General features: G+C 45.0%; 1 protein-coding gene across 1 annotated transcript in view; it reads right to left on the reverse strand.

The window, feature by feature from the left end:
- Positions 1 to 25,734, reverse strand: part of LOC114680909 (myomegalin-like) — a 199,198-nt gene that overhangs the window by 38,979 nt on the left and 134,485 nt on the right. The window contains 16 exon segments of the mRNA XM_028854083.2: positions 7,966 to 8,093; positions 9,180 to 9,292; positions 9,889 to 10,026; positions 10,205 to 10,321; positions 13,606 to 13,697; positions 14,432 to 14,513; positions 14,665 to 14,829; positions 16,219 to 16,413; positions 17,408 to 17,587; positions 18,576 to 18,713; positions 18,881 to 18,994; positions 19,840 to 19,998; positions 21,227 to 21,439; positions 21,553 to 21,645; positions 21,833 to 21,952; positions 22,912 to 23,055. Of these exon segments, the coding sequence (XP_028709916.1) occupies positions 7,966 to 8,093; positions 9,180 to 9,292; positions 9,889 to 10,026; positions 10,205 to 10,321; positions 13,606 to 13,697; positions 14,432 to 14,513; positions 14,665 to 14,829; positions 16,219 to 16,413; positions 17,408 to 17,587; positions 18,576 to 18,713; positions 18,881 to 18,994; positions 19,840 to 19,998; positions 21,227 to 21,439; positions 21,553 to 21,645; positions 21,833 to 21,952; positions 22,912 to 23,055 (2,191 nt within the window).

Raw genomic sequence — 25,734 nt, forward strand, 5'->3', positions numbered from 1 at the left:
TTCTCACTGTTTCCCTTTGGAGCTAGAAAATGACTGAGGGTCAATGAAGCTCTATGAGGTCAGCATTCCCATATCATTCACACGGGCTGTAGAGTCTGCTCCATATTGAGTCCATATCCCTAAGTCATCCCTGTACTGGGTTCCAGGAGTTAAGTTGGAGCTTTTCTGCTGCTAGAACCACGTTTCTATTATTGCTCCTTTAAACCACTGGGAGGGGACAGGATGCCTTATTTCTGGTTTCATCAGAAATTACAGACAAAAGAATATGCCCACTTACCCCAACCCTCTATTACATGGAGGTTTTGTTTCCGTCTTCCTTAATGGAGCTTGATGGCTACTCTGCCTTTTGCTGAAACTAAAAAGGCTGAAAATGTGTGTTTGAGAATAAAGCCAAAAACAAAAAGGAAATATGAGAATGAGTATGTTGTCTCACACTCACACAAGATCCTGTTTGGAGGCAACTGTCAGACATCCCTCTTTCTGTTACGATTTCCATTTCTGAATGAATGAAAGGAATTTTTTTTAGGGCGGCCATGTGGCTCAGCATTAAGAGAGCATGCCTAGCAAAGCCCTGGGTTTGATCCTTAGCACGGTCTCAGATCTGCAACCCCATACTTGGAAGGTGAAGGCAGGAACATCAGGGGTTGAAGGTCTTCCTCAGATACACAGTGAGTTTTGAGGCCAGTGAGACCCTGTCCCTCTACTGAGAAAAACAAAAGAATTTTCTACGCCTTTTACAAAGCAACCAAAGACTACTTTCTTAACCATCTTGGGATAGTTTAATCTTCTAAGTGGAAAAGACCCAACACTTCTAAAATTGATCGCCTGCTCACTTTTGATAACATATGAGATTCTCTGTGAGCTAATGATCTACCCCTTTCCAGGAACCTTGCTTCTCTGAGATGGAGTTTTACATGTCAGTACAGAGATGTGGCTGAAATATTATCAGACACTCGGAGTCCTCAAAGGATCTTCTCAATGTGGTTCTGGGAAGTTCCTAGGCTCTGAAGTCCACAAAACAGAGGTGATACCATGTGTCCATCTGTACTTAGTTTTCTACCAGCTATATGACTTTACAACGCACACAGAAATGAAACAAATCTATACAAGGTAACAAAATCCTTGAGTTGACAGTTTAAACACTGTGTAAACACAAGATGTTCTTACTAGTGAGGCAGGCACTCACACTTTGGTAGGTATTTTTAAATTGAAGATGGCATGGTGATAAAGAATGTGGACTCTGGTGCCAGATCACTTGTTTGAACCTGCTTTTGCCACTAGTTATGTGACTTTAATTAGGGTTAGTAACGCTATCTGTTCCAGGCAGCTGTTGGGAGCTTCCAACAGCTTCAGACTTCAAAGGGTTTGCCGACTCTGCGTGCTTGGAACAGTGCTTGGCGTGTGATCAGCGGGTCTGACCCTTAGCAGTATCATTTGGCTACTGCTGGAGAACTGAAGTGGTCCTTGGGCTGGGAGGCTGGGGGCCGGCAAGGCTGGAGGCCACAGAACCTAACCGAATATAGGCAGCAGAGCGAAGTGTCAATCCTGATGATGCTGATTTTACCTCAAGGTCTTTCCTTCTCAATTACTGCCTCATAGGACCCGAGGGAAGGCCCAGGCTGTCAGGGACACAGGGTGAGCCCTTTTGGAAAGCCGCCACGGCCCCCATCAGATCAGAACTGCCCTGACACGCCACTACGCGCGAATAGCTTTAAAGGAGACTTTATGCACTTTCCTTTTAATTCTTAATTCACGTGAAAACTGGGTAGGGTCAAGGCATTCTCCGCAACTTCCACTCTACGGCCATTATGTCCCTTGAGTTATTTATATGGGGATGGCAAGGAGCAGTGCCTCCCCACAGTAACTTCGAACATGGCAGGGGGCACATGTAACTTATTTTGAAAATGGATTTGAAGGGTCGAAGCTCACAGTCTGGTAAGTTTGCAGACCAACGGCTCTTTCCTTGAGGATCTTGTGCCGGCCTTCTCCGGCCCATCTTACTTTCATTCCCAGGCACTCTGCCATGTGCTCATTATCATCGGAACACTCAATTTTCACGTCATGCACCAAGTCTTTCTGGCTCAGTATTAGGATGCTATGTGAGAATCAAAGACAAAAAGTTCTCTATAAAGCTCCAGTTTGCCCTACATCCATTCCCTTCAGGACTGAATTAACGTCAAGATTTGTTCCAGTTCTCCTTAGCTTCTACTGAGATTGTTTTAGACGGATGTTCATCTTGGAAAGTAGGTAGTGCGGCTCTGTTAACCGGCAGCCAAGCCTCTTTACGGTGGACTTCTGTGTTTCAGATGCAATGTTTCCTAAGAGGGCTGTCCATGGGAATATTACTAAGAAAGAAGCTGCGTTAAGTGACTAAAGCAAATTCAACTCCCAGTGACTTTCCAGGGTACACAATCTCAGCGGGACTCTAGTGTCTACTCCCCCAAAAGGCTGCTTCGTCCATGTTCCACCGATCTTAAACTGCCCTAATGTATAAATGAGGGCCATTCTGGACAGATCAGGAGATAGCCCCACAGTCTGTCTGTCCTATCAAGTGACTATCATGTCAAGGAATTCTCCGTTTGCGGCGTCTCTTCAAGGAACAAAAGCATGCTCTTATAGGGACATTAAACGATGGCACCACCCACCACAGCAATTGACCCTCAAATCGGCCTGCATTTACTACTTCTCTTCAGTGAGGAGAGCAAGAATGGATTTTTAAGGCTTAACACGCCCATTTCACTGCTATGGGGAAGTGCAATGCTGTGTCTTTGGTCTGGCTTCCTTGAGAGGAGGAAAAAAAAATGGTTTTCCTCTCCTTTAGTTAAACAAGCACGCATGCATGGGGTCTGACTTTGACTTGGAATTTTAGTACAATGATCAATAGGCTGACTCCTATAAAGGAAAAGAAAAAAGGACATGAGCTTTCTCTCTCTTCTCTCATAAATCTTTAAGAATGAAACCGAGTAGCTTCTGTTGGCCTTTGATACTTTTATTGGATCAGTAACAAGTGTTGGTGTGTCTCAACTGAATTAGCTGATATACTGACACACATATAAAAAGCACAGGCTCCATAGCACAGATATTTACAGGTTAACAACACAGTTCCAGGAAGGATGAACTTTGAGAAAATGAGCAGCTTAAGGTGGTGAGGAAAGTCCTGAAGTAACTGAGTGCCAAGTTTCTGATCATCTAATGTGTCACTTCTTCATCTGAAGTCGTTGTGAACCACCTTTCCTCAATACCCCACAACATTTCACGTGATAAAAGCACCATTGCTTCCATTATTAGATAATAAACACCTTGCACACAGAAGTGTATGGTCTACAGAACACACTTGTCTATGTACAAGCTTCTAAAGTGTTTAGGTTGAGCAGTCAATCTCTAGCAATGACGAACAGCGGCACAAAGCCGGTCCGGGCACTCTTCTGGGCCACTCACAGCACATCTACCCGCCTCTGCTCCAGTCCAGAGAACAAAGCTCACGCGTCTAACAGTCCTGCTCCTCAGATTACTTTGGACCAAACATTTCAGAATACTCTGGAACACTCTATTTTACCTTTCCTGCTTTAGCATGAGGGAGGGCAGGATAATAAAGACTACTTTCTGGAATTTGGTTTTAAACAATGAAAGGAAAAATAACATAAAATGAGTGTATCACTTTGTAAGCTGAATTATTCTTACCTGACATCTGGTAAAACTTGTTGGCTATACGGTTTTCGATTTCTTTCCATTTCTCATTCTCTGTTGGTGATAAATTCTAATGCCAATTTTTATTTGGAAAACTCGTCCTGGCGTGTGCGAGTATATAGAAAAAATGAGGACTTACCTTCTGTCAGTACTCAAGAGTACATAAAGGTAATATATTTATTTTCTAATTTTAATAAAATGCTTTAATAAAGTCATTGTTACCAATGGCATGGGAGCAACTTCAATTCATAATCCAGAATGCAGTAAGATTTGAAACTCGGCATAGAGAAGCCTTTGCCATGTTCAACCTAAAATTAACTCAGTTTGTTCTGCTAGGCAGTCTTTAAGCACATGAGTTATAACATGGCTTTCCTGACGTCATAGGAGCTCTGTCCCCTTCTCCTGCAAGCCACTGCTGGTGACAACCCTGACAACTACAACTAAGACCCTTGTGGAGGAGACAGCTGAGGGGTTTAGGAGTTCCCAATGTGACGATTTTATGACTCTCTCCTATAAAAAGATCATGAAAGGAGAAAATTCTCGCAGGAGTTTTCTGAGTAGTAAGCCTAGTTTTTAGAACTGCAGCATTTGGAGGGATGTCTAAACAATGGGCTCGCAGCTCTGCAAGGACAGCGCAAGGAAAACCGAACTATGAAGAAAGTGTATTCGGCTGGGCTTAGCAGTCAGGAGCCTCAGGTAGTCAATCACATTTTACTTCTGAGAAAGGGGTGGGGCAGTGTGGTGTGACCCGCCACTTCTCTCCGTGGTCACGATATTCCAGTGTGAGGTCAGAGAGCTGAATCAACTTTCCTGAACTATTGTGGAGCTGTAAGCACAGCTCTTACAATAGATACTGACTAGGAGCTCAAACAAGCACACGTGTGGTAGGACTTTACGTATCTCTTCCGTGGAAGTCACTTCCACGGAATCGGTGTAAGTCCCGTCTACCAAAACCCTTCTTTCTACAGGGACTCTGTGCCGGTGGAAATCCTCCACAGGTTCTGATTTTCTTTGATCCTTAATAGGTCTCTTTCTATATGGAATATAGCTGAAAGTATTTTAAAATGTAAACAAGGACAATGTGCTTTCCCTACAATCAGCAGCACTAAAAACATTGCTGCTGTCTGTCCCTGAATGAAGAGACGTGGGTATGGAGGCAGATGAGGCGGAAGTGGCAGAAATGGAAAGTAAGTATGCGTCGTGGCAAAGTAGAAGGATGGCGTATTGAAATAGCCCAGCCATTCCTTTGCAGAAATTACAACGTGGCTAAATTGCTAGAAACAGAACATCAGAAAGATGTTGAACAATAGGAGCCCACCAACAGTCGGATCCCAACAACGTCACTTAAACCCGTGGTAGAGGGTTTAAGCTCAGTGGTACAGTGCTTGCCTAGCATGCACAAAGTTCTGGGTTCGAGCACTCAAGATCAAATATAAAGGAACACAAGAATTCTAGATTAGGAGAGAGTTTGGAGAAAGCATGTTAGAAGGCCTTTCATTTTATTCCTTAACTGAGCCTTCTTAGAAGCCTTTTCCAACTCAATAGTTTCAAAAGCTAGACTTCCCTCCTTGGCCTCTTGCAACCATTACTCTGCAGATATTTCCCACTATTTACAATGAAACGTGAGACAAATGAAATCTATCAATAATGGATTTTTCTAAGTTAAAGTTCAATGCTTCTAATTAAACAAAGCCCAAGGGAAAATCTGCTGCATTATTGTTCTTTCAAGAAAGTTTTTATTGAAGCACAAGCTTCTGTAAGTACATGATCCTTTAAATCTGAGTTTATTGAAATATTTTTAAAACCCCCCCACAAAGGCAGACAAGTCCAGCTAACATTCTGTGCTTCTACAGAGGAATGAAGATTACAGCATGCTAAATCCAAATCTATGAATGACATACAGAATCACAGTACCATCCACCTGGGGCTTACACACTACAATTCATCAGAATTGCGTTCTGTAACCAGATGCCAAATTATTGCACAAGTGTGTAGGCCTAGCACATTATCTCCAGGCAGCACAGTCCCCAGCCTCATTCTAGCATCAACGCCAGAAAGTAAGTACCAGATTTTAGTCACATTTATGGAATCAATAACAAATACTTAATTTACCTGTCTATCAACCTACTCTTGTTAGACGTTGGCAGATGGACTAATTATTAACAGACATTACTATAATCACTGCAAACTCTTAGGACCTAAGAGTCAGCTACAGCTGAAGCTTCATAGCAGCTTTGCAAAACTTTGTTGGTCCAATAGTAAAGTAAACACATTTCCTAATTGCCTTGTAATGACCTGACAGACCAGTCTTTAACTGATTTGACCTGTCTATAGTTCAACTCTACTATCTTCTCCCCTACTTGCTAGTTACATAATGTTTTACTTAGGCAGGGCTTAAAGTCTCTTAAAATGGGGGAACTAAGAAAAATGGGTGGTTCTGCCATCTTTCCTATTAAATGGTTCCTTTTCCCCAAAAAGCTGTTAAAACTGAAATAGCACATCCATTATAAGGAAGGCCATGCCGTCAATCTTTGTGAACTACTTCATCAGAAGATTCCGGGGTGCTTCTCTGGTGGAATATTTTCTTCCTGTCCACTTCAGGTGGACTGATGCTCATCTGTTATAGACACAGCTGAGGTTACAGGATCTTGGACAGAATTTGGAATGTAACCCACACCATGTCAACACATGGATGTAAAATGCCATGTCAAAAAGGAAGGGAGAGGGAAAATCATGTGCTCAGTCTAGCTTTGGGAGGGGACTCCATTTTTCTTAGGGTGCTGGAAAGCCTGAACTATGTTCCCTCAGTACCGTCTTCAGGGGAGCTAAAACCTCAGCTTCTCCTGTAGAAAATCTAAGCCCTTCAGCCGTAGGAAACTGTACGGGGCAGAATCCACAGCCCCTGCAGTAACCTGTTACTTCTCATATTCTTGACATTTAAGATGCTAGAAATGAAATCTTCGGTTCCCTTTCTCTACCTGTCATGTTGTCCCAAGAAAGTAGAGATGCACAGACCTCTGACACTTCCTTCTGAGTGACCTGAGCCTATCGGCAGCCCACACCGACTTCTTCCTCTAATCTGAAGGGATAGATACGCCAGAGCAGGAGTAAATGAAGGATGCCACCGTGCCACCTCCAAATGAGGATCTAGAAACCGTACTTTTCTCTGATTCTGGGATACAGGAAAATACTGCTTTCAAAGGGGATACGGGCAGGTAGGAGTGGCAGCCACGCTCAGTCGCAGCACCCAGAAGGCAGAAACAGGTGCAGCTCTGTGAGTTCAAAGCCAGTCTGGTCTACACAGCACATTCAGGCCAGCCACAGGACAGACATAGCCTGTCTCAAAAAATAAACCAACAAAAATGCCAAAATCCAAAACAAAACAAAAAATGGGGGGGGGGGATTGGAAACATCACATAGACGATTATCTTTTTATCCAGAGAATTGTGATTCGGGAATCCTTCCTTTAAAGTCATATTCTGACTAAAGGCCATGCCTGTGGCTTGAAGAAACCCTAGGCCAGTGAAGAACAAGAATTTTATAGACTTTTATAGACTAGAACTTAATGTCCACTAATCTGATCTTGTCTGTGACTCTCAACAGTCAGCTCTGAAGCAGCCGTAGAGGGCGATATTGACCATGAACACTTTCATGGTCTCTGCTCCTTAACTTAGCCTAAGTCCACTCTCCTGGTTTTGATTATCCTTAGTAGGGCTACAACCACTCCCCAAAGCCATTCTATGGGCTCTCAATCTCTCTCTTTCTCTCCCTAAACCTGAAACTCACTTTATTCCTTTATTTGAATAAAATCTGCTTTCAAAGAGCAGGGTTTGACTGGATGGCAAAAACAATACACACACATGCATTTTATGACATGATATGGAACATGTGAAATGGGGGTGAGATGTGGGGGATAAACTTTATTGGCCTATGGGAGGGTGAAGGAATGAGGGGGGGCTAGGGAGACGAGCGAGTGGGTACGGAAAATTAAAATGGAATGTTCTAAGGTGTGCGGGTATACTTCACGGCCTCCCTGTCTAAGGGAGACGGGTGTGCGCGGTGAAGCTCAGGTCGACTACAGTGACTCCCCTTGGCAGGTGCCTCTGCCACTGGTGACGGCACCTGTCCTGTCACTAGCAAGTCGGCACTCATTCTGTCAAGTCCGACCCGACTCTCTCTGGTTAGTGCAAACAGGGTTTCCATCCTGGGCTGCGGTGTGACCCGCCAGTGCTCAGAGGGCATGCTGGTGAGGAGCGTGCACACTTTCCAGTTCCCCACCTCCAATGGCGGCCAGCGTCTCCAGCCTGCTCAGGCGCTCCAGGCTTCTTCCAAGAACTTCTTCTAGTCGGCTGCGCAAGGCCTGGGCCCCTTCCAGTTCCACCTGCAGAGTCCGGTCTCTCTCAGAGCTGGTTAAACATGTCACATGGAAGGAAAGGGGTTAGCCATCAACTACGACGAGTCCACATCCTTCCAAAGAGCCCTCTGTGCCACCTAGGCCATCGCCTCCTAAGGTAACTGCTCCCCGAGGCAAGGGTTAAGGGAATAGACGCAGTCTTTGGGTGGCCCCTGTGCTCACTGCTGGGACAGAGCAAGGCCCGCACCTTGCTGGAAAGTCTGTCCCTTTAGCTACATTCTGGGCCACTCCCACACAAAAACATAGCGCGTTCCTACAGCAGCAGAAGAGAAATTCTGTTAGGTAAACTGAATTGAGACTGAGCTGAGAGCTGGAGAGAGCTGTTTTCTCATCTGCACCGAACTGAGGGTGCTCTGAGTGAAAGCAGCTCAAAGGAGTGGCATTCCAGAAGTTCTTTCCAAAGGCATACTGAGCAAGTGGTCCTACCACACCTTCCCATCCTTGTATTGTCCTGAGGTGGAAATGAAACATTTCTAAAGCCAAGTGAGAAATTAGGGGAAACTGAATAATAATAATAATAATAATAATAATAATAAAACATAGAAAGAAAAGAGGCCAGGAGGAAGGCAAGGAAAAAAAGGAAGGCACTCTGAAATGAGTCATAAAGACACAGCACATTAAACCAAACCTGAGAACTCTAAGAAAATACATTCACATGGTGCTTTATCTGCGCTTCTGCGTGGAATCTGCCACCGTCACAAACACATGCTCTTCACTGTCCTTAACCCAGGTTAGCGCCCGACAGCCTTACTGTCCACAGGACAGCAGGCTCGCAGGGCATGGAACCGAAATGCAAGGAGCCCACAGAGAGGGCACACTACCTACAGGACACTGTTCCAGACCCCTGGCCTGTCTTCGTGCGGAACCTTTGCGGTAACAGTGGGAAAGTCTATTTCAGATTTAGACACGGAGGCTCAGGCCAAGCCCCGCAGCAAATCACAAGGCGAGGAGCTTCCTTTTTTTTCTCCCCTTTGGTACTGTGAACACCTGTTTGTCATGATAAACTTGGTAAAAGAAAATAAGAGACGGTAAAGGAAGGAAAGCTGAAGGTGGGCGAGCCAGGCAGCCCCTCTCTTACTTCTCCGGATGGGCGTGGAACTTGACCAGGCTGCTGTACAGCTGCCTCTCTGCCTGCAGGGCCTCGTTGAGACGACTCCGCTCATCCACTAGTCCTTCTAGCATCAGCAGCAACTAAGGAAGGGAGAGAGAGGCAGCAAGGTGGAAACAGCAAAGTGAGACATGAAGCCACAGTGAATCCCGGGAGACAAGACGGTGTTTATTACCCAAGCTTCCTACAGAATGTTACAGTCTTCAAATCAACATCACACTCGTTACATTTTACATCTAAAAACTATTAGTCAAATTCAAACATGGGAGTGAGAATTGAGGGAGAGAGAGCGAGTCCAGAAATACAGGAAAGGGTCTAAGATGGAGGGATGAAGGGAGGCAGGGATGAGAAAGAGGGACGCAGTAACAACTTAGTACTCTTTCTAGGAAAAGTCCCTTCACTCAGTACTTACTGAGCATCTCCACACTGTCACACGCACTGTTCTAGTTCTAGGGAAAGCTCAGGAAAGCCATGGACCGCCCAGAGACAGCATGAGCCACATGAGCTGAAGACAGGCTGCAAACGCGTGACCAGCAGAGAGCTGCTGAAAGTGCGTGCCAGGCTGGAGCGAGGGGAGCGGGGCAGACGGGCAGACAGACAGGCTTTCTGAGGAATCTGGCACTGAGAAGGTTAGACGTGGGGGAGACGCTACAGAAGAACCTGTGCCCCACGAACTCACCTGTTGTCTCCGGTTTCCAGAAACTTCCTGACCCTGGGATTCTACTGAAGCAACTTTTTCCCGAAGAAGTAAGAGCTCTTGAGTCAGGTGTTCCATGGCTGGTATGTCTTCAGGGTCGACCAGCTGCATCTGCAGGTCCTAGGAAAAAATACAAGCCAACTTTAAAACCGCAATAACATTACTCCGCAGAGCAGCAAGGGACCTGTTCTGTTCCTGTTCTGTTTCAAGGCCAAAGAATTCAGTATCTTGTGTGAAGATGTTTTAAGATAGCTGAGGTCTAGACTATTCCAGTGGTTTTCAAAAAGCTGTGAAAGACCTTTATGAGGTCTTCTTTTATCTGTATGTTCCTGGTCAGCGACTCCAAGTCGGCAGCCTGCACCTGCAGCTCATCTTCTTGCACAGCCATCATGGACTGTAGAGCAGACAGCTCTATCTGTGGAGAGAAGAAAAGCCAACATCAGGCAAACGCTTTTCCATGTCATATCATAAACAGCCAGTAACACGAGAGGAAACCGAAAAAAATAGTGCCGTGGGTCAAGTCAATAAAACAGGAGTGTGGGATCAAAGGATGCTCTAAAACAAACTGTAAGAATGTTTTCTATTACTATGAACAACAAATTTAATTAATGGGGTCACCGGGATATTTAAAAGTTGGTTACAGCTCACAGAAGGAAGAAGAAATGGTGTTTAGTTTATGTAAATACTTCAGCTAATACATGAAAATATGGCAGGTTTAGGATGCCTACATTTTATACCCCTTAACGAATTACTAAGGTACTAAGCACATCCAGCGGCTGACACCACCAGGGATCACCAAACGACATGCCTCCTGGTGAAGAGCATGCTGCCACCACAGAGGAGCCTCTCCACCAGTTAGCACTGTGGGCACCAAGCTTTCAGTGTTACGTCTTCTTTCCCCCAGACGAGAAACTGGATGATAACAAAGCTCAGAAACTCCACGGTAACAACCACCCCTGCTAACATTCACGGTGTGCCTGCTACGTCCCAGGCACACAATACACTGCTTGTATTTAGTTGTCTCAACACACCTGCCGATCCGGCCCCTCTAGTTCATGCCTACTTCAACACCCGCCACTTGACTGCAGCACGTCGGGCTTTGTGCTGACTAGGGGCCGTCTGTCAGCCTGCAGTATCTTTCCCAGGGCCACTGTCTTCTCTCAGGTACCACCAGCCTGCTCAAGAAAGCCTTTGGCCACTCATCTAAGATGATCCCCGTCGGTGTTACTGTTCCCTGACACTTTCTACAGCATGCTATCTTATCATCTATAAGTACAACATTTAAGTTATTCATTTGTGTAATGTGTGCTATCACTCTAGTAGGAATTAATGACACAGATCCAGGAAAGGACCCTGTTGATTCTGCACCCATCTCATGCCTAGTTCTAGCTCTGGCTTAGAGAATGTGTCTCATGAAGGAACTGGCACAAAAATCCTCCCCCAAATCCGAGGATGTAACCTCTTTTCAATTATAGTTAAGATGATTTCTACCCTTCAGTGTATAAACAAGACAGACGGGGCAAGGGGAAATTAAGGAACTAACTTAAAATCACAGAGTTAGTAAGTAGTTCATGTGTAGTGCGGAAGTCAGGGAAGACAAATCAGGCTGTCAGACTTAATGTCTTTTTGATGGGTATTGTACATCCATATAGTCTTTGTGGCAATGGCCAGTTATTTTAAGTAAACTTTTGAAAAGCCTGTTTTAAGACAGTATGTGGTGGCAGAATAAACCAGGCAGCTTGGCTTTCCCCTGCCAGTCCTCTACACAGACAGCTAGCTGCCTGTGGAAGGCTTGCTTTCATCCCTGCTTCACTCAGGCCAAGCTGCCCGTGACTGGACCAGTCGATCCTTATAACTCAGGGCCTAGTTGGTGCTGGCAGCAAGTTCTATACCTGAGACTTTACCGATAATAAAGTTGATAGTGTCTGCTGCTGATTTTATTTTTCCGGTTGTTCAGAGCTATGGACAACTATTGGGCCCCTCTCAGAGATTACTATAATTACATATCTCAGGATTTGCAGTATTAAAAAAAACAATAGGGCTAGAGAGACGGCTCAGTAGTTAGGAGCACTGGCTGCTCTTCTAGATGCCCCAGGTTTGATTCCCAGCACTCTCGTGGAAGCTCACAATCATCTGTACCCCCAGTCCCAGAGGAACTGATGCCCCCTTGTGGCCTCTGCAGGCTCTCGGCACACACATGGTACATAGACATACATGTAGAAAAAAATACCTATACACATACTTTTTAAAAAAAATGGTAAACTTAAGAAAATATTCTTGCAGCATGATTGAGGTGTGAAGATAGACTGACACAGGTTTTCAATCCTAGCACGAGCTGCTGACCAAGTTTTTACACTGAGGTTTAGTTTCTGCATCGGTAAAAGAGAATATGTATTTCCAGGGCCACCAAGAACTACAGAAAACATCTTCAAAATGCTTGGCATGTGGCAGAAAACCAGTGAAACCAGTGGCTGTTAATAAGTACCCAGTATTAGAGGGAATATGTAACAGTATTGAGCTGAGAAGTAAGCAGTTGATTAGGGATACATAAAGCTGAGCAATGGAAAGTATCATTTATTCAAAACACATAGTCACAGCCCCTGCAATTTATGACCCTCAAAACAGGACAGAAGCAAAAAGGAACACTGTTCTAGATTGGAAATGCATGAGTAAAGTGGAAAGCGTGTGGGAACCCTAATACCTGACGTGAATAATCATGTAACAGCTACAGAGGAACCAGAGCAGGGAGGGCGACTGGGCCATTCTGAAATTGAAAGTTCTCAAATACTGCATACTTGTGTTTTCAAAACTGAGTTATATAATACAAGTCTGTAAGAAAAGAAATACGGTAACAAAATCAAGAGGTATGATCCGGACATCTGCGTTACATTAGACATCAAGTCATGATGCTTCCTAACGTTACCCTAGGAGTCCAGGACACTCACTGAGCTGACCGGATGTCGCAGCTACACATAAGTCTTCAGTTCAGTCTGTCCCTCTGGGCTCAGCCCTAAGCTGTCTTCCATTCTGCATCCTAGCTGGACATGCAGCTGGTTGCATTGGGAAGGCTGAAACATCTTCTAAAAAAGTGGATTAAAACTCCATGGGCAGGGAGAGTCCAACACGGAAGGCGGGGAAGGTACCTGCTCCAGGAAAAGACTTCTCAGGAAGTACCTGGGGTGTGAAGACCAGTTTAAACCTCAATCTGGCATTATGATGAGCCCCCACATCGGTGTTAAAAAACTGCTATTTCCTATTTGTGATGACACCACCTACTTCACGTGGAGCTGTGAGTGTGGTCACTTGACTAGCACAGTGCATGTGAAGAATGCTCAATATACAGTATTGCTCACGCTCACCTGCCTCTTGTTTCCTGTTTGCAAACTTCATGCGTCTGACGTCATCATTTTAGGCAGGAATTACACAACACTTCTGTTTTGCACAAGTGCTTCACAATTATTTTATTTTACTTACCAGTAGGAGGAACAAGCAAAGAGATTTGATGCTTCCACGGCAGTGAGAGCATCTTGTCGAGGTGACGAAGATATACAACAATTTGTGTTCCTCTCCAAAAAGAAGGAAGGCCTATCTTGCATTTGGAGCCAGATATGATACACGGAGAGTTGGAACATTTAAAACATAAACCAGTTTGAAAGAAACAATAGAAATTTGCGGACTGGTCTTGACTGGCAAACTTACCTGGCTTTCTCTTTCTTTTTTAGCCATGAGCTCGAGTTCCTCCTTGGCATTACTCAGTTCTTTCTCCAGCCCTGCAACTGTGTCCGAGTCTCCTGAGATGAACGCACAACACTACTTTTAGTCACGGAAACATGCTGTGACCTGTGCTGCCCTGTTTCTGAGAGGTTGACGCTAAGAACACACCCCAGCACTTAAAAAATACACACATGCACCTGCTTTGGTCTGTAGCACTGTCTGTAATGGAAACCCCACCATCAACCCACACGCTAAAGAGAAGGAATGGAATAGACCACCACACGTTCAGCCAGCAGATCACACTACACAGCTGAGAAAGATTGGGAATGAAGTGAGTGAGCTCATTTGGATTTCAAGGATACTAAATATAGATGTAAAAGAACATTTACCAGGGGAAGAAGGAAATGATACACCATATGCACAGGTAAACTGTCTGCTTATTGTTTAAAAACATACACAGGAAGGAGGACAACCCAGAAATGAAATGTATTACCCTTAGTGAGTGAGCAGAAATGAGAGAGAAACAGGGATCTGGATGGGCCTTCTGAGTCCACCTTTTTATATATTTAATTTCTGAAGTTAACACTGAGTTTTTAATATGTAAGTTGGTTTGACAATGAGTTAAAGAAAAGAACTAGAAAGGTTCCATGTAAAGTTTGGGCAGTTTTTCTTGGAAGTGATGTGTCTCTAGATTTCAGGGGAATCCAAACTGGTTTGTGGAACTATCATGATGTGTCCTGGCCAAATCTACTAGACAGGAATGGATCAGGAAGAGCAGAGGGAGTCTTCACAACACAGAACCGGCGCTCACCTAACGTGGGCCTGGGCACGCCGGCATCTTCTTTAGCAGTCAGTGAAGCGCTTTCATCTCTGGAGGGCATCTGCATAGAGCTCTGAAAAGTGGAACGGTTGTGGGGCTTAGAAAGACACGGGGACCATGATCACAAGGACAGACTTGGAACAGTCTCAGTTTGCAATTGCCGCCTCAAAAGTAAACAGGCAATGCAGTCGCCGTGGACACCTATGTGAGTCTACAGCTCTTACTTGATCAGCCTGCTCTCCAAGGTCGGGGCTGATGGATGTCACTTCAACTTGCTGGTCTGAGAGGAGTGCCCGGAAGGGGACGAGGTCTCTCCCCAGGTACTGGCGCAGGGCGTGTAACTCTGAGTTTCTCTCCAGGAAGGCTTGAGCCATCTTTTCTGCAGCAGCCTGGTAACAAGGAATCACAGAGAACATTATTAGAAAGACGTCATAGCCGTAAATAAAATTGATTTTCAAATTTCTCTGAAGATTTCTTTTTCTTTTATGTGCATGAGTGTCTTGCCTGCATGTGTCCCACGTGTGTGCAGTGCCTGCAGAGGGCAGGAGGAGGTCCTCTGGGACTGGAGTTACGGGTGGTTGTCAATCACCCGCAGGTTCTTAGAAGAGTGAAGGGCGAATGTGATAAAAAGAGATGGCATGCATGTATCACATTCTCATAAAAAGGTTATATTTTAATAGTTTAGGAAAAGAGTAGAAGAAAAAAAATCACCCCAAAAGAGTAAGCAAAAGGAAAAAAATAAAAAAGGATGGGCCTGTCAACACTCCATCACAGATGGGGGAGGGGCCTCTGAGCCTCCCGAGACTTGCTGACAGCCAATAGTTACTGGAGGGGGAGGTACCATTTCTTTGGTGGTGTAGCATTGGTAAATAGCCTTTGCTTCAGTAATTAACCTCCCACTCATGGTTAGGCAAGAAACCCCAATTAGACTCATTGTTCATACACACAAACGACTTGAAAGCAGGAGGTGGGGAAAGAAAATAGAAAAAATTTAAATATTCAAACTAGCTTATTTCTGCCAGTTTTCTAAGAAGACGACAATACAAGGGGAAGACCTAGAACTTATCTGTGACCACTAATGTACAGACACGGACTCAGGACTGGCAGGATGACTCAGCAGGTGAAGGCGCTTCCCATACAAGGCCGGGGGCCTGCCTTTGATCCCTGGAGCCCGTGTAAAGGTGGCAAGGAGAGCCAGCTCCACAAAGCTGCTCTCTGATCCCCACCAATGCACCACGGCACACGTGCCTACACATACACGATGTGTACCCAGGCACACACACAATAGTAACTGTAAACTTTCAGGGGCGCGGAGATAATGAATTGGAACCCTGTTAGCTGGATGACAGCACCAACTTTCTGTGGGATGAAACCAATGTTTAGATGAAGAACTGAGCTCCCATCACAATTTCTAAATAAAAATTAAAAAAAAAAAAAAAAACTTGCATTTTCAGTTTGTAAAACTTGGACTCTTTTGAGGTAGGGACGATCACTTAAGTCTTGATAACTTAGATAATATTTCAGAATTCCATTCTCCTTTCTCCAAAGCAATCAGAAGATTAAGAAAGTGAAAATAATGGATACATGCATTGTGTAGGCCACCTTCCAGATGCAATGTTCTAACCCTTTCATTCTGGCTGACGGACAGCTGTAGTTCATACACTGAAGGAAAGAAGCCAAGCTGACTGTAGAGAGTGAGCCCGGTCACCAGCCCCACACTTCCTATCTGCTGACAAGAGTGTCACAGGACCCTTGTCTGGTTTCGCAGCAGCGCTTACTTGGCTCGCCTGCTCCCGGGTATTCATCGACTGAAGCAGCCCCTGGATCTCCAGTTCATGCTCCACGACTTGTTTATTCTGATCACTCAGGAGGTCCTGCAGCATCTTTTCTTTCTGCTGCAGGCGCTGGCACAGCTCCTCAGCTATCCCGCTCTGGCCAGGTCCGAGTTTGCAGAGTAATGTTGCCCTGAGATCCTAATGCGGAAAGGGAAGGTACAAATTTCTGGAGAACAGAATTTTCTCTACCGCATATTGAAAGGGTTGTAGGAACCCATCGTAACTGTAAGATTCTTGGGAACATTATAATGCCTTATCATTTGTTTCCCCACACCTAACACAGGCCCATGACTCTAGACATATATACTTAGCGAACGAATACAAACAATATAGAGAAACGCCTAGAATGGCAGCTTTCACGATTTCTGAAGTAAGCAGTTTTCCTTATGCTTGGGCACGTGACAGTTAATGGCGGGTGGAGCAATGGAACACTGAGCTCCTTCACTTCCTCTGCAGTGTATGTAACCTTGGAGGGGGAGGACAGAGCCATGGGCTAAGGGAATGGAGTGAGGGTGAGAGGGCACATGCCCCCTGCAAGCTCAAGCCTCAAGTAGGAGGAGGCAAGCTTGAAGCCAGCCTGGATACAAGCAAGACCCTGTCTGGGAAAAAAAAAAAAAAAAAAGAGGACCAAGGGAACTGTACCAGTAAGGAGAGTAATGCCACTACAGCTCCTGGTCTACGCAGAAGTACAGCCTGGTGCTTAAAACCGTGGAGCCCTGCTGGCTGGACTGAGCCCTGCGCCTCTGCTACGCTGCTCTGACAAGTTACTTAACCTCAAACGTCTAGGTCTTTGCTTTGAAAGCAGAGTATGTCCTCATGAACTTGGGAAGATTCACGAAGTTCATTTCCCTTAAGCTCTTAAAATGATGCCTGACCCAGCAAGTACATCGTAACTATTATGATGCAGATGTATTTTTAGATCTAATTAATTCTCATACAGCTTCTCTGAGAACGATAAATGACATGTGATGTTTACAGTTGTAAAAAGAGGATTCCCAGGGAAAGGTAGCTACTCGCCCAGGCACAGGATATAGTTGAAGCCTTGGGTCGCTGGCTCCTGCGGCCTGGGGGTGCTGCCTGGGGCTGTGTCCAGCATCCCCGAGCCCATGCTCTGGAGTTACTGAGGTCTTACCTCCACCTCTTTGTCCTTGTTGTGCAGAGATGTCTGCAGCTGCTGAAGGACGCTCTCCTGTTCCTTCCGCCAGTGGCCAGATTTGGTTTCCAATTCTGCTTTCAGCCACTGGAGGTTTTGACAGGTGGCAGTTAACTGCTCCAGTTCCAGGCCTTTGGCCCTCAGGAGACCCTCCATACTCTACAGGGACAGACACAGCAAACGTAAGGCCAAGGGGCGCCCCACACTCCTCAGGATGAGAGATCTGTCCCACCTTTAACTTACACCCTCCTGTCCCTTTTGGTAAGAGGAGAAAACACAGAATGTCAAACCGGCGTTTTTCTTTAATGTGGTTTATAGAGAGGTAAATATAGAATGCATGATAAATAGGATGGGGAGCAGTTTCTCTCGAGAAAAAGTGAATGGCTTCTTTAAGAACTGACAGATGGAAGCTAGACAGCATCTAAAGTAAGTATGCAAAAAAAAAAAGCTAAAAGTGTATGTTAAGAAAACAAGCGGTTGCTGGGTGGCGGCGCACGCCTTTAATCCCAGCACTCGGGAGGCAGAGCCAGGCGGATCTCTGTGAGTCTGGGGCCAGCCTGGGCTACCAAGTGAGTTCCAGGAAAGGCACAAAGCTACACAGAGAAACCCTATATCAAAAAAAAAGAAAGAAAGAAAGAAGGAAGGAAGGAAGGAAGGAAGGAAGGAAGGAAGGAAGGAAGGAAGAAGGAAGGAAGAAGAGAAGAGAAAGAAGAGAAGAGAAGAGAGAGAGAGAGAAAGAAAGAAAGAAAGAAAGAAAGAAAGAAAGAGAGAAAGAAAACAAGCGGTCACATAACACACTGATATCTATAGAGCATCAATGTGAAAAATACAATATAAAGTGTGCGTGTATACACATTACCGCAGCAGTGCTCACGGGAAAGTGTATGCGCACGTCCATATTACTAGACAAGGATGAGAAGTCAGAACCATGCACACAGCAATCTCCATGCACTACCCCCCTCTAGGTCACAACATAAAGCTTCCCTCTCGGCTCCCAGTGGTGGAAAGAGAGAATGCTGCCACTTTTCTTTGGTTCTGAAACTCTGGGTCTCAGAGAACAATGCTTTGAACCTGAGGCTTCAGGCCCAGAAGGCAATGGGGAGGTGTGGGGAGGGAGCGGGGAGAGCAAGGTGGATTTGGCTCTTACTTGCATGGTGGTTTCATTGGCGGACAGGACACTACGCAGCCTCTCTAAATCATGATCTCGCTCTCGCACAGCTAGGTGAAGCTGCTGCAATTCCTTGTCCTTTTCTTCTAGAGCGGAGAACTTTTCCTCGAGAGCCCGCTGCAAGGAAAAGAAGGCTCCTAAATTCCGAGGGTTCACTAAACTATCACCTTTAATCAAATCGGTCTCAAATGTGAACGAACAGAAAACTGAAGGCCCCACGCAGTCCTTCAGACACCGAGTGCGGCTAGGCCACCGGCAGAGGCATGGGGGAGCTGGCTGCGTACCTCCAGAACAGCAGCTTGGGCTTGTATCTGCTGCTGCATTTTCTCCAGCAACAGCTCATTCGTTTCTGGAGTTTTGTCCGGGTTATCTCGATACCGTAGGAGCTCCTGAAGTTCCTAATAAGACAAAAGCACTTTCCTTTATCCTTTTACCTCTTAGCTGAATTTCTTCATTGTTTTTCAAGAAATTTGTTATTTAGCACATATACACAAAATGCTCAGAGATAACAGATATGTAACTTGTTAATGATTCTGCAACAAACAGACTAGCAGGTGAACTAGTCTGCTCACGGAAACACAGAACACGCTGCCTGACTCTGCCTAGAAGTGTCAGTCAAGATTTCAGCAAAGATTTTGAGCTAGGCCTGGTGGGGCATTCCTGTGGTGCCAGCAATAAGGGGGCAGAGGCAGGTAGATTTCTGTAAGTTAGAGGCCAGCCTGGTCTACAGAGCTCCAGGTCAACCAGGGCCACATTCTCAGACCCTGTCTCAGAACAAAACAAAACCAAATACAACAAAAAGATACTTCTCAAATGAAGATGTGGCATGGGTACTGTGAGGGAGTGGGAATGATACACAACGGTACATAAAAATCATATGCTCTGAAATTTAAGCAATTCAATATCCTGAAAGCTTAGAGTGGGTAACAACTGATCACGCCTCTTAGTGCCCCATATTCCCCTAAAATTTTCATTCTGTCGTTGAATTCTGTAGAAGTTCATATCTTCTGTCATGTCTCAGGAAGCAGAATGTCTGACTCAGAGGTGTTCTGTTTGCTGAATACTGCCTATGCAGTTTACGTTTGCACACAGAGCTAGGTACTTGCTGGGTAGCTGCTTCACAGATTGTATGTTCTACTCATTTTACGTGTTTCCAGCTCCATCACTCACACATGAGGTACAAGGCAGGCCTCGAGGTAGGCACCTGAGAGCTCCAGAAGCTGGCTTTGGTTGGAGAACTCACCTGAAACAGCTGCTCTTTGAGACTCAGACTCTGACGTAGGTGTTGAATGTCCTGTTCCCGGATTCGAATCTCATTGTATTTTTCCATCTCTAGGGTATGAAGCTGTTGGTTCTTACTATGCAATTCTCCTTGGAGGTGTTGTAAAGCTTTCCGTAATTCCTGAAATAAATATACCCTCTTTTTAAACTAACCTCTTCACATGATCATCAGGTATGAAGGTCTTAATGCTGTCAAGACAAGCTGGGCATGATGACCCCTGTCTATAATCCCAGCTTCCAGAGAGCCCAAGGCAGGAGGATCTCAAATTCAAGGCCAGCTTAGGCAACACATTTCGATCTCATCCCCAAAACAAAACAAGACAGACAAAAACTACAGCATGAAATATAAAGTAGCAAAAAAAAAAAAATCATTATTTAAATTGATATAGAAGCGTATATAGGGTATAAATCAAATAGGATGTGAAAGTTTATGAGAGTTATGGAGTAGAAAGTCGATTTGACAGTGTAGTTCAGTGTTCGCTTTCTGATCTGAAAGGAGAGCGCTGCAGTCTGCTAAGGAGAGTCTGCCCTGTACCCCGGAGCCCTTCACTAAGCTCAGAGCTGCTACCATCTTCCTCCCGAAAGAATTCAGCTTCTTAATTTGCATTACACCTCAATCCTGAAAAATATCTGAAATAATTCAGGGCTCATAATTAATTTCTGATCTACTACAGTGGGAGATATAGCATGTGCTCCATGCTAACAAGATAGAGGTAAAATGCTTACATGCTAATTATACATGTAAATGCTCTTCCCTACGTTACCTAATGACTTTTTTAAATTCAATTCATTTATTTACTTTGTGTGTGTGTGTGTGTGTGTGTGATGCATGTGAGTGCAGGTGTGCATGTGTGGAGGTCCAAGGGAACAATGTTCAGGAGTTGGTTTTCTCCTTTCAGCAGAGGTCCTGGGCTCCACTGCTTGTGAGGCAAGCGCGTTTGACTTGCTGGGTCATCTCACCTGCGCCAGCTGCCTGTACGCTTTCAGAACGACAGGCCAGCAGATACCTCCTCCTCCTTCATGAAGCTTTCCTATGCCTTCCTCCCTCGGCCCCTCCTAGACACAGGAACATAAAGCTGCATTTTTGGCCGTATTCGCCCTACTGAAACTGTCACCTGACTGCCTCTCCTACTAAACTAAGTAACTGAAGAGGCAGAGTCTCTGATATTCACCTTTGTATTTCCAGGACACAGTCTGCTCACCTGGGACTTGACCCACGGGCAACAAATACGGAACCAGATTAGACTAAGCAAATGATTCAAGGGTTCGGTTCGGCACACACCGTGCTGCTGAAAAGTGACCGTGGGGCAAAGTCAGCCTCGGGAGCCACCAAACGGTTAATGATTTACCTGGTTATGTTTCCAAGCAGCTTCCTTCTGTTGCTCTCTCTCCCGGGCCGCAGCCTCTACAAACTGCATGCACCGCTTGACATCAGCCAGTTGCCGTTCTTTCTGGCGCACCAGCCTCTGCAGCTTCTGGATTTCAAGCTGGCTACAGAACAGAGCACTCTGAAGATCAAGCAGGGCCACCTGTTGCTGAGCTGGGGCCGCGCCCTCTGAGCTCTGAAAAGGGCAGAACCATAGTCATAACCACAATCACAAGGCAGAAAGCCTGGAGCAGCAGAGAGAACTGTGCGGCCCAGGGGACGCCGCTCCCACCTACGGCCCTCATGTACCTGGAGCTGTCCAAGCTGGCTTTGGTGCAGCATCTCACGGAGCTTTACCATTGTGTCATTCTGTCCTTCGATCACCTGGTACAGCTCCTCGGTCTGGAAACGAGAGAGGGATAGCATGCTGATGGTGGCCAACTACACATAACAAGTTACCTTGTCTCTCCTGCACAGAATCATTCCAAAATACCGACTGAGCGGACAGGTTTGCTAGTCTCGCAGAAGTACTTACTACTTCCACAGAATGAACTATTTCCCACAGGTCTGTGACTACATAGCATTTTACCTCACTTTCCCTGCTTTTTAGCGATTCCTTGAGGCTCTGGATTGTCACATCTTGCTCCTGAGACGACTCCTGTGCAGATTTTAGTTCACAGCTCATTTCATTCAGTTTCTCTTGAAGAATCTGAATTCAGCAGAAAAACTCTCGTTAGCTCCATGATGGTTTTTAACCTCGAGGGCCATCAAAACATCTGGGGTTTAGAGAAGGTCTTAGGGCATATTGTCTCGTTTCTTTCCCGTGCATAGTAATCATGAGAGTCTGAACATGAAGAGAAGTAGCAAATATGAACTGCTTCCCTCAATGCTCAAACACCTCAGTTCTCACGGGCTGCACACTCTCTATGTCAAAAGCCATACTATTCTTCCGGCCCTTCCATAGGACCAAGGAGTGCCTGCTGTCTAGTATAGGACAGGCTACTATAAACGCGTACTAGAGCAGATTTTCAGGAGCCCCCTTGGGACGACTGCCTTGTAAGCAGATATTAAATCTACGGACTATACAGGAATAAGAAGACACACTAAAATCAAGAGCACGGACTTCTGGTCTCAGAGCCTTAGTATATAGAGTTAAGGATTACATAGAGGATCTAATCTCATTCCTAGATGGCAGCAGGAATTGGGGTACGCATGGAACAAGCTAAAATCCTGAGAAGAAACAAAAGGAAGGTCTGAGCAAGCTATGAGGATCTGAGTTTGACCCAGCAGTCACATAAAAAGGTGTGTGCTTGTAATCCTAACTCTGGGAAGGTGAGAACAGATGGATCCCTGAGCTTGCTGGCCAACCAACCTAGCCTAATTTTCAAGCCCCGGGTCCCAGTGAAAGACTACGTCTCCCAGATACCCCACGGTAGATAGTTCCTGGGGAAGAGTACCTGAGACTGACCTCTAGTCCACGTGCACTCACATGCATGTGGACTACCTGTACGCACACAACTCACACATACAAGGAAGGAAATAAAGATAAAAGTGTAGAACTATACTTTGAAATCAACTGTTCCCCAGAGAACTGGGGATGCCACAGTATTCACCTCCCAAATCCTACTCAGGATGACGGAGCTGGGCTAGAGCCAGTTCTGACCATACCTTGTTGGTGGCCTCTGTTTGCTGGATTTTGTCCTGGAGCTCTTCCGCGTGGGAATCAGACGCAGATTTACTGATGACAGCCTGGGTGACGGGGGTCTCCTCTGAGCTCAGCTTCTGTTGCTTGAATAACTTTTCAGGCTGGGGCTGGGAGGCAGCAGAGAGACAAGCACACTGAGTGAATGCAGTCAACGACCCATTTGATTTCCATGTTCAGACTGGGCCTCCTTTTTCAGAGCGTACTCTTAGCAAGTAGCAGGACTGTCTTCCGGAAGTCACCTGGTGATCTGTGCAGCAACTATGGTTTCCAATTACCTGAGACGCCATCCCTACTTCTTGTCATTCTCTACCCATTCTCACAGACACTGCTTTGTCGGGTAAAGCAAATAACTCAGAATTTAAAGAGAAGAGGCACTTAAAAAAAAAAAGAACAGGATTATGACAATCAAATATTTGCTTCATTCTATTTCATTCTATGTCTAACCAGGAAATTAACAAAGACATCGAAGGGTCAAAGTTATATTCCAATTACCTGTCCTATAACAAGCCTGTTTGTGTTGTTGGAAAACCTGTAGCCCTTTTTTTTAATATGGGCCATCCAGAAAACAGCATTTCTGGTCACCAAATCTTCTTAATTTATACTACTGTTGATAGGAGATGCCCTTGTTCTTAAGAAATACATATGGAAGTATCTAGAGCAAATGGAAAATCTCTATAACTATTAATAATTCTCACTTGTTTGCAAGGCAAAATGTGGCAAAACAGCAGTAACACTTGGTAAATCCAGGTGAGGAAGCGTGGGAGGCTTTTGTCTTTTTTTTTGGCTCCGTAAATCAAAAATATTAAAAATGAAGGGTGGAAAATAAAAACATAACCATAACAGTCTGAAGGACATGTGCTTTCTAAGACTACTGAATCTTAAAGAGCATAAGGTGGACTACATATCAAACTATACCTGAAGATCACGAGGAGCTCAAGTACTGGCTGCCTAAGGAATCCATGGGGCATTAACTCCTCCCTCCCCTGCCAGCCCCTTTCTCATCAGGAAAACAAAGAACTGCTACTGTGTTTTTCTTTCTTCACACTCTCTAACTTTACCATCTTCCAGGGGCTGGGGTTGCAGCTGCCTGTAAATGTCTTCCTGCAAGGGGCTGGCTGGAGGAAGTCAGGTGTGTTCTGTTTCCCCAGGGCTGTTTATCATGGTTCCTAACACTAAATACAGAGCGCTGTGTGAGGTTCTGTGGGGAAGACAATTCAGACAAATATTTAGCTCTGGATCCCAACAGTCTTGGTCTCTTGAGGAAGTGGTCACACCAAAAGACTATTCATCTTGACAGGTCATATAAAAAAGATTCTTGGGAGAGACAAAATCTATCTAGATCTAAAAAGGAAGATGAGATGCTTGCAGCTGGCTATGGCAAGTGAGGAAGAATGTTCTGGGGAAAGGGGAGGAGTGAGTGGGGCTAATGGATACAAAATATCAACTTTGTTACTTTTCTAAGCAGAGTGATCTTGTAACTGACCACTCACATCAAATCACCATTTTTCTTTTCTTTTCTTTTCTTTTCTTTTTTTTTTTTTTCCTTTTGAGATGGTCTCACAACCCAGTCTGGCCTCCAAGCTCACAACTTTGTCTCAGCTTCTCAACTGCTAAGATTGCAAGCCTACTCCATGGCGCCCAGCTTCAAACCACTGCTAAGAATGAAAAGGGTGCAATTAATTCTGTCAGGAAAAACAGGTACAAATAAGGATGTTTTATTACCTTGTTTAAAGCCCACAGCTCTATCTGAGCAGCTCATTAAAAGGCTGTTTTATCCCCACTAAACAAATTGATAAAACAAAACCTTCAAATCCTAAAAGGTGAGATGATCAAAGTGGTACTAAGACAGAGTCCCAAACATAAACACAGGGCAGGAAATTACAACAAGCAGAAGAGTTCTGAAAGTTGACAAATGACTCAGGAAAACGCTCAGCCTTCTGAGAGCATCCTCGAGAAGCTGGACTTGAAGGTTTGCTTTGAGAAGACATGGGGGTGAAATGGGCCCCTTTACCCTGGTTACACCTCTCAGTACAGCTAGTTAACTTCATCCGCTCCCTCAACACACACCTGTTGAGCACCAAGGAGCACACACTATGTTGGAGGCAAAAAAAAAAACTGCATAGGACAAAAGTGACTGGTCTTGAAGCAGACTTTACAGCACTTGGATTTGGTGGCTACACAATAAATACGGAAATACAGAGTATCTGCTAGTGGTTCTTCCTTTGTAGTAACACAGGAAAGTACTACGGAGAATTGGAGACTGTTACTTTGTATCAACTAGAGGAGGGTTCCTTTTGAGACAGTATCCAAATGGACATCTGAAGGGGTCAAGAGATAGTCATTCCAAAGCAACAGAGGATCCAGCCAGGCAGAGAGAACAGCTGACGGAATCTGAGCCTGGGAAAAGAAAAGCCTGTATGTCTAGAAAGGTATATTCCAAGAGAAATACAGCTTGAGGCACGGGTGTAATTTTTAATCTTCTCATAGCTTCCCTGAATACATTTTTAAAAAATCGAACTTAGTTTTGACAAATGTGTTTAAGCTAATATTTTTAAAACATTACAAATGTGATCAATATAAAAAATAAGACATTGTAATTTTTAAGTATTTGAAATCTGAGGTCTATTTTACACTTAGAGCACATTTCAACTCAGATTAGCCACGGATCAAGTGGACAAGAGGGGTACAGGCTGGTGGGGGCCTTATTAGAACACACAGGACACGGGGCAGAGTAACGGGGTCACGTGTTAAGGGAGGCACACACAGCCCAGGTCTCTTACACTCCT

This window comes from Peromyscus leucopus, chromosome 6 (genome assembly GCF_004664715.2).
Source record: "Peromyscus leucopus breed LL Stock chromosome 6, UCI_PerLeu_2.1, whole genome shotgun sequence".
Classification (NCBI taxonomy): Eukaryota; Metazoa; Chordata; class Mammalia; order Rodentia; family Cricetidae; genus Peromyscus; species Peromyscus leucopus.